Source organism: Alosa sapidissima, chromosome 1 (assembly GCF_018492685.1).
Source record: "Alosa sapidissima isolate fAloSap1 chromosome 1, fAloSap1.pri, whole genome shotgun sequence".
Lineage (NCBI taxonomy): Eukaryota > Metazoa > Chordata > Actinopteri > Clupeiformes > Clupeidae > Alosa > Alosa sapidissima.
In genome coordinates, this window is record NC_055957.1 from 3477901 (window position 1) to 3487900 (window position 10000).

At 45.2% G+C, this 10000-nt stretch overlaps 1 protein-coding gene across 4 annotated transcripts in view; it reads left to right on the plus strand.

The window, feature by feature from the left end:
• samd4a (sterile alpha motif domain containing 4A) overlaps positions 1-10000 on the plus strand; it is a 75117-nt gene that overhangs the window by 51763 nt on the left and 13354 nt on the right. For 2 of the 4 annotated variants that reach the window (XM_042087143.1, XM_042087160.1), the window contains 5 exons: positions 1384-1615; positions 1771-1856; positions 5833-5951; positions 6730-6934; positions 9321-9447. In XM_042087143.1, the coding sequence (XP_041943077.1) occupies positions 1384-1615; positions 1771-1856; positions 5833-5951; positions 6730-6934; positions 9321-9447 (769 nt within the window). Of the gene's footprint in view, positions 1-1383; positions 1616-1770; positions 1857-5832; positions 6025-6729; positions 6935-9320; positions 9448-10000 lie in introns of all 4 variants that reach the window. The other 2 variants (XR_006030907.1, XR_006030906.1) reach the window with 2 other exon arrangements.

Sequence of the window (10000 nt, forward strand, 5' to 3'; positions counted from 1 at the left end):
GATGGTGCTCTCTGGCTGGTTTGGTTTGAGCCTTCAACTCCAAACAATGTCGGTGGGAGACAGTGGTGCAGGCGGCCTTCTTTGGCCGTCTAATTTGGGATTAACCTTTCCCACCGGGACCACATCGTGCTCAAATTTGTTACCGGTGCATTTTTATCGGTGCGGAAATAAGACACCTGTTGCTGGCTCCGAGCTGTCCGTGTTTGGGGCCCGTTTAACGCGCTCTGCGTGCAGGGGGCCTGATGTGGTGGTCACCACGCACAGGGAGAGAGCAGGGGGACCGAAACAAACATGCGTATATTTTTGGTATTCAGTATAATTTTATCCTCGGCATGTCAGCGGCCCTTCCTGTGCGCGGTCAGACATACGGGCACACCTGACCGGTGATGGCGGGTGTTTATGGAAACAACGGCGCTGAGCTGTGATGCTGCACAGCGGGAATAGGCCTCGTATTCACCACTCCAAATAAACTCCTCTCCCTCTCCTCGCGCCTTTCTCTCACTCCCAGCTTTTCATCCCTCCTTTATCTCACTCTTCATGCCTCCCTCCTTCCATCCTTCCATCCATCTTTCTGCCCCTTTTTTCTCTCTTCTCTATCTCCCTATTCTCTTCATCCCTGATCTTCATATCTCTCTATCTCCTTATTCTCTTCATCCCTGATCTTCATATCTCTCTATCTCCCTATTCTCTTCATCCCTGATCTTCATATCTCTCTATCTCCCTATTCTCTTCATCCCTGATCTTCATATCTCTCTATCTCCCTATTCTCTTCATCCCTGATCTTCATATCTCTCTATCTCCCTATTCTCTTCATCCCTGATCTTCATATCTCTCTATCTCCTTATTCTCTTCATCCCTGATCTTCATATCTCTCTATCTCCCTATTTTTCCTGTTTTTGTCTGTTTTCCTTCATTTTTCTGTTTTACCTATTTTCTATCTCTTTCTATAGCTGATCTCTCTCTCTCTCTCTCTCTGTCTTTCTTTCTATCCATCTCTCTTTGGCTCAGTTTCATTTTTAAATAACGAGTTTTTAGAGTAAAAAAATCAACTCTCAGTTGAGCATGCAGGATGTTTTAAGGGAGGAGGAGAGTTCAGCCACCATATCAAGGACAATTAAGAAGATCAAATATAAAGTATTTATGTTACTACATACTACATTAGGTTTTCACAATGTCATTATTTTCAAATGATTACAGTAGATTTATCTAAGTGTTAGAGGGTCACTTTTCGGGGCCCCCTTTGACCAGGTGCCTGGGGTCATCTGACATACCCCCCCACCCCTCCAGTCAGAGGCCCTTGTTGCAGGTGTCTGTATAGTTCTAGTTCTTGGATTGAGAGTGAGATCAGTGTGTGTGTGTGTGTGTGTGTGTGTGTGTGTGTAGGACGTTCTGGAGGGGGGGAACCTGCGTGCTCCACTGCAGGAGCTCCACCAGATGATTCTCACACCCATCAAATCCTTCAGCTCCGACGAGCCTTCCCAGCATCCTCTGCTTGGGCCTGAGGGCAAGACCGGACTCCCAGCCTCCCACCTGGCTGCAGGAGAGGCCGAGTCCAGCACCACCATCATCTCTGAAGGGGACATTCCTGGCCAGTTCACCCGGGTCATGGGCAAAGGTAACACACACACACACACACACACACACACACACACACACACAGACACATACGTATGTGTATGAACGTGCCAATGCTGTTGCACACAAACCCAAGACTTGTTCATGTGTAATCCACTTGATCTAGAGACTGATGTGTTTTCCTTTTGTCTGCAGTGTGCACACAGCTCCTGGTATCCCGGTCGGATGAGGAGAATATTAGTTCTTACCTGCAGCTCATTGATAAGTGCCTGATTCATGAGGTAGGCCATGCACTGCACACCGCTGAGTATACTGTAGGCCATGAGTACACTACACACAGCTGAGTACAGGCCATGAGTACACTACACACAGCTGAGTACAGGCCATGAGTACACTGCACACCGCTGAGTATACTGTAGGCCATGAGTACACTACACACAGCTGAGTACAGGCCATGAGTACACTACACACCGCTGAATACTCACACGCCTGTCTCATACACACTAACACACTCTTACTGCATACTCTTACACACCTGTCTCAAACACACTAACACACTCTTACTGCATACTCTTACACACCTGTCTCAAACACACTAACACACTCTTACTGCATACTCTTACACACCTGTCTCAAACACACTAACACACTCTTACTGCATACTCTTACACACTGTCTCAGACACACTAACACACTCTTACTGCATACTCTAACACACTAACACACTCTTACTGCATACTCTTACACACTGCACACTCTTACTGCATACTCTAACACACTAACACACTCTTACTGCATACTCTTACACACTGTCTCAAACACACTAACACACTCTTACTGCATACTCTTACACACCTGTCTCAAACACACTAACACACTCTTACTGCATACACACTCTTACTGCATACTCTTACACACTGTCTCAAACACACTAACACACTCTTACTGCATACTCTTACACACTGTCTCAAACACACTAACACACTCTTACTGCATACTCTTACACACTGTCTCAAACACACTAACACACTCTTACTGCATACTCTTACACACTGTCTCAGACACACTAACACACTCTTACTGCATACTCTTACACACTGTCTCAAACACACTAACACACTCTTACTGCATACTCTTACACACTGTCTCAAACACACTAACACACTCTTACTGCATACTCTTACACACTAACACACTCTTACTGCATACTCTTACACACTGTCTCAAACACACTAACACACTCTTACTGCATACTCTAACACACTAACACACTCTTACTGCATACTCTTACACACTGTCTCAGACACACTAACACACTCTTACTGCATACTCTTACACACTAACACACTCTTACTGCATACTCTTACACACTGTCTCAGACACACTAACACACTCTTACTGCATACTCAAACACACTAACACACTCTTACTGCATACTCTTACACACTGTCTCAAACACACTAACACACTCTTACTGCATACTCTTACACACTGTCTCAGACACACTAACACACTCTTACTGCATACTCTTACACACTGTCTCAAACACACTAACACACTCTTACTGCATACTCTAACACACTAACACACTCTTACTGCATACTCTTACACACTGTCTCAGACACACTAACACACTCTTACTGCATACTCTTACACACTGTCTCAGACACACTAACACACTCTTACTGCATACTCTTACACACTGTCTCAAACACACTAACACACTCTTACTGCATACTCTTACACACTGTCTCAGACACACTAACACACTCTTACTGCATACTCTTACACACTGTCTCAAACACACTAACACACTCTTACTGCATACTCTTACACACTGTCTCAGACACACTAACACACTCTTACTGCATACTCTTACACACTGTCTCAAACACACTAACACACTCTTACTGCATACTCTTACACACTGTCTCAAACACACTAACACACTCTTACTGCATACTCTAACACACTAACACACTCTTACTGCATACTCTAACACACTAACACACTCTTACTGCATACTCTAACACACTAACACACTCTTACTGCATACTCTTACACACTAACACACTCTTACTGCATACTCTTACACACTGTCTCAGACACACTAACACACTCTTACTGCATACTCTTACACACTGTCTCAAACACACTAACACACTCTTACTGCATACTCTTACACACTGTCTCAAACACACTAACACACTCTTACTGCATACTCTAACACACTAACACACTCTTACTGCATACTCTAACACACTAACACACTCTTACTGCATACTCTAACACACTAACACACTCTTACTGCATACTCTTACACACTAACACACTCTTACTGCATACTCTTACACACTAACACACTCTTACTGCATACTCTTACACACTAACACACTCTTACTGCATACTCTTACACACTAACACACTCTTACTGCATACTCTTACACACTAACACACTCTTACTGCATACTCTTACACACTAACACACTCTTACTGCATACTCTAACACACTAACACACTCTTACTGCATACTCTTACACACTAACACACTCTTACTGCATACTCTTACACACTAACACACTCTTACTGCATACTCTAACACACTAACACACTCTTACTGCATACTCTTACACACTAACACACTAACACACTCTTACTGCATACTCTTACACACTAACACACTAACACACTCTTACTGCATACTCTTACACACTAACACACTCTTACTGCATACTCTTACTGCATACTCTTACACACTGTCTCAAACACACTAACACACTCTTACTGCATACTCTTACACACTAACACACTCTTACTGCATACTCTTACACACTAACACACTCTTACTGCATACTCTTACACACTAACACACTCTTACTGCATACTCTTACACACTAACACACTCTTACTGCATACTCTTACACACTAACACACTCTTACTGCATACTCTAACACACTAACACACTCTTACTGCATACTCTTACACACTAACACACTCTTACTGCATACTCTTACACACTAACACACTCTTACTGCATACTCTAACACACTAACACACTCTTACTGCATACTCTTACACACTAACACACTAACACACTCTTACTGCATACTCTTACACACTAACACACTAACACACTCTTACTGCATACTCTTACACACTAACACACTCTTACTGCATACTCTTACTGCATACTCTAACACACTAACACACTCTTACTGCATACTCTAACACACTAACACACTCTTACTGCATACTCTTACACACTGTCTCAGACACACTAACACACTCTTACTGCATACTCTAACACACTAACACACTCTTACTGCATACTCTTACACACTAACACACTCTTACTGCATACTCTTACACACTAACACACTCTTACTGCATACTCTTACACACTAACACACTCTTACTGCATACTCTTACACACTAACACACTCTTACTGCATACTCTTACACACTAACACACTCTTACTGCATACTCTTACACACTAACACACTCTTACTGCATACTCTTACACACTAACACACTAACACACTCTTACTGCATACTCTTTTCTGTTCTGGGCTTAAATGTGTAAGTGATCATCGTATCATATATTGCATATGTTTCTTCGCATATGTATCAGGGATGTCATACATGACATATGTCATACATGTATGTCATACATGACATATATCACATGTTTATATATGATATACATATATAAATACAATTTTTATTTGTCATATGTCTTACCACTGTTAACTATCAAAATGAAAGTCGCCAGTCTGTGAATGCATACAGTGTTTTAGAGTGTGTGTGTGTTTGTGTGTGTGTGTGTCCAGCTGAGCGTGAGTCTCTGACCCCTGTGTTGTGTGTACTCTGGTCTACTCTAAGCAGCTGTGGCTAGAGACTTTGTGTTGAGTGTGTTTATTTCTGTTGGCATGGAAACCCAGGGGTCTGTGTGGTGGTCGGTAGGAAGGGTCTGTGTGGTGGTCGGTAGGAAGGGTCTGTGTGGTGGTCGGTAGGAAGGGTCTTTAAAAGGGGAAACGAGAGAAAAAAGAAAGAGAGAAAAATCGCTGAAGAGATGGAAATCCTGAGGAACTCTCTCTCTCTCTCCCTCTACTCCCTCTATCTCTCCCTTTCCCCCCTCTATCTCTCTCTATCTCTTTCTCTCCCTCTTCCCCCCTCTATCTCTCTCTCTCTCTCTCTCCCTCTACTCCCTCTCTCTCCTTCTATCTCTCTCCCTCTCTACCCCCCCCCCCCCCAGGCTTTCACAGAGACACAGAAGAAGCGCCTGTTGTCATGGAAACAGCAGGTGCAGAAGCTGTTCCGCTCGTTTCCACGGAAAACTCTCCTGGACATGGCAGGGTACCGCCAGCAGAGGAGGTGTGTACAGGCCATCTGTCGCCATAGTAACCTGCTGCTGCACACACACACACACACACACACACACACACACATATTCATATCTACATTCCTTCTCACAAGAGTTTCCTGTGAACTTTACCCTGATTTTGACTGGCAGCCACAGTCAGAACATTCTCCTGTGGCGTGTGAAGCACACTTACCTACACATACAGCAAGCACACACACACACACACACACACTCACCTACACATACAGCAAACACACACACACACACACTCACCTACACATACAGCAAGCCCAGTGAATTGTGCTCTCACATGAATGTGTTGCCTATGCTGTTTTAGTCATATAAATGAACACTTATAGTATATAAACTAATGAATGTGTTGCCTATGCTGTTTTATTCATATAAATGAACACTTATAGTATATAAACTAATGAATGTGTTGCCTATGCTGTTTTATTCATATAAATGAACACATATAGTATATAAACTAATGAATGTGTTGCCTATGCTGTTTTATTCATATAAATGAACACTTATAGTATATAAACTAATGAATGTGTTGCCTATGCTGTTTTATTCATATAAATGAACACATATAGTATATAAACTGTGTAAAAGTGTAAGTCTGAATGACTGAAAAGCCAGAGTTGAGTAAAACTGATGAATATAAAATAAATCTGATTAGCAGATAATGCTAATCCAGCTTTGGGTGATTATTCTTAATTCATCAATTTGTAAATGAGTGTTTCTGCCTTGTCTTGTGTGTATGTGTGTGTTGTCCGTTCTCAGCCGTGGTTTCGGCCAGTCCAGCTCGCTGCCGACGGCCGGCTGTGTGGGCAGCGGTGTGTCGGCGCGGCGGAACCTGCGGCAGTTCGGAATGCCGTCCCGGAGTCTTCCTGGGGCGCGGCTCGGCCTGCTGGGCACCGCCGGACTCCTCGGACCCACCCCACGCAGCTCCAGCAGTACACCCACCGCACTCAAACAGGGACGCCAGGTGAGACACACACACACACACACACACACACACACACTCACACACACACACACCGTAACCCCAACAGTACACCAACCGCACTCATACAGGGACGACAGGTGAGACACACACACACACACACACACACACACACACCGTAACCCCAACAGTAGATAGATAGATACAGTAGATAGATAGATAGATAGATAGATAGATAGATAGATAGATAGATAGATAGATAGATACTTTTTTGATCCCCAAGAGGAAATTCAAGAACAGTACACCAACAACAGAACAACAGTACACCAACCGTACTCAAACAGGGACGACAGGTGACACAGACACACACACATACATACACACACACACACACTGCAGCTCCAACAGCAAACAGGGACGACAGATGAGACACATACACACACACACACACACACACACACACACACACACACACACACACACACACACACACACACACACTGCAGCTGGAACAGTACACGTGTGAGATAAGTGTGAACAGACAGGTGTTTTCCCTCTGGAGAGGAGAGTTGTGAAATACTACCGCTAGTAGGTATTTGTGTGTGTGTGTGTGTGTGTGAGAGAGAGAGAGAGAGAGATTGTGTTGGTGTGTGTGTGTGTGTGTGAGAGAGAGAGAGAGATTGTGTTGGTGTGTGTGTGTGTGTGTGTGTGAGAGAGAGATTGTGTTGGTGTGTGTGTGTGTAGGAATGGAGAAAAAGCACAGGAAGGGTGTGTCTGGATAGATGTGTCTTTCTAAGAAGCAGGTGCTCTAAGACCACTCTGGTCCACTACCATGAAGGAACAGGTCTTGCCTGTGTATTTGCCCACGGCAACAGTAGGCATTTTGAAGTGGTGTTGTAAAGATGGGTGTGTAAATAGCAAAATTCCACTCAAAAGGCGTGTGCTTCCAAAAGTTCACAGATAGACTTCCGAAAACTATCAGTAGAAAGGAATTCATAGATGTGTGTGTGTCGAAGATGATGTAACATTTAGGTCATTGTCTGTACTCTGTGTGTGTGTGTGTGGGGGGGGGGGTGTCATGGGGGTTCTGGCGTAAGCACTCTGCACTCTAAAACAGACGTCCTCGCAGCTTCCTTTTGAAGTGGATGGAACCGGCGAGAGTTTACAGCATTCCACAAGCACCACGTCAACGGCAACACACACACACACACACACACGCTCCCAAATGGGAACAATTGATGATGGCGTTTGGAGTGCTATGATAACCTGGCAGACTTACATGTCTGCTCCAGCCATTCTACAAAAGGAGGAAGCTGACCTGCCTCCCTGACATCATAACTCTGGATTGCAGAGAGAGAGAGAGAGAGAGAGAGAGAGAGAGAGAGAGAGAGAGAGAGAGAGAGTGAGACCAAGAAAGAAAGGGAGAGAGGGGGGTGGCAGAGAAAGGGAAAGAGTGAGTGGTAGAAGGAAGGAAAGAGAGAAAGAGGAATGTTAGGGGAAGGCAGAGAAAAGAGAGAAAAGGAAGATATGTTTGAGGAAAGAGAGAGAGAGAGAGAGAGAGAGAGAGAGAGAGAGAGAGAGAGAGAGAGAGAGAGAGAGCGAGAGAAGGGCAGGGATGTCCAAGAGGGAGAGGTGAGTGGTTAGGATAAGAGTGGAGTTGAGGATGAAGAGATATAGAAAGTGGTAAATGGGCAGAGGGATGGAAAGAAAGAGAGAGGGAGAGAGAAAAGAAAAAAGAGGGAGGGAGGGAGGGAGCTAGTCAGAGCCAGTGAGAACAGCGCATAGGCATTTCCTGTTTTTTCCCTGGCCCTCACAACGAGAGGACCACGAGAGGGGGAGACAAGCGGACGAGGGGGGGTGGAGAGAGAGAGGGAGAGAGAGAGGGAGCGAGAGGGGGAGAGAGAGAGAGAGAGGTGGGGGGGGGGCGGAGAACAGTTTACTTCATGTGTTTCTTGAATTCATGAATGAGTGTGCTGCTGACGTGAACTGTCAGCCGATTATAGCAGCAACTGCTTACTGCTCACCACACACACACACACACACACACACACACACAGCTGCCCCCTGTGGACCCACACACTGACTCAGTGAACTTACAAGACTGCACTCAGCGCAAAGTCATGTTTAGTGTATGTGACTAGCATTCTGTGTGTGGGGGGGGGGGGGGGCGGGGGGTGGATGACGTGGGCCAGGTCAGTAGGCTGTAGTATTATGCCCACACACTGACCAGTCACTCAGTCAGCAGAATCATGTTTACTGCATGTGACTAGGATTCAGTGTGTGTGTGGGTGTGTGTGTGGGTGCGTGTGTGTATGTCTCCATGAAGCAAATGACTTGTGTGTTAATACTGTATATAAACGTTGCTCATTCATAACGTATTGTGTCTGCTGGTGTGTGTGTGTGTGTGTGTGTGTGTGTGTGATCTCAGGGTCTGTGGTTTGCCAACCCGGGCGGCAGTAACAGCATGCCGAGTCGCAGTCACAGCTCGGTCCAGCGGACGCGCTCTCTGCCCGTACACACCAACCCCAACACCATGGTCATGTTCCAGCAGGCAGGTGAGACGCACACACACACACACAACCTCCCTCTCTCTCTCTCTCTCGTTCTCTCGTTCTCTCTCTCTTTATTTCTCTCTCTTTCTCTCTCTCTCTCTATATATATCTTTCTCTCTCTATCCTTCCTTTTTATCCCTCTATCTCTCTCTGTCCATCTCTTTTTACCCACGCAGGCCATGTGTGCTGTCTGTCTGTCTGTCTGTCTGTCTGTCTGTCTCTCTGTGAGCAGTACCATGAAGAGTACTGACCCAATGTCCATGAGACTGGTTGGTGAGATGCAGCCCCCATAAGGAGGAATGTGTGTGTGTGTGTGCGTGTGTGTTAGTGTGTGTGTGTGTGTGCGTGTGTTTTAGTGTGTGTGTGTGTGTGTGTGTGTGTGTGTGTGTGTGTGTGTGTGTGAATTCTAAGATGAACAGAGAGCAGAGAGGGAAGAGAGAAAGCAGAATGAGTGAGGGATGGAGAGAGGGAAGAAGGGAGAGGGAGAAGGGTACTGTACAATGCAGGAGAGAGGGATGGAGGGAGAGGGATGGAGGGAGGGATGGAGGGAGGGATG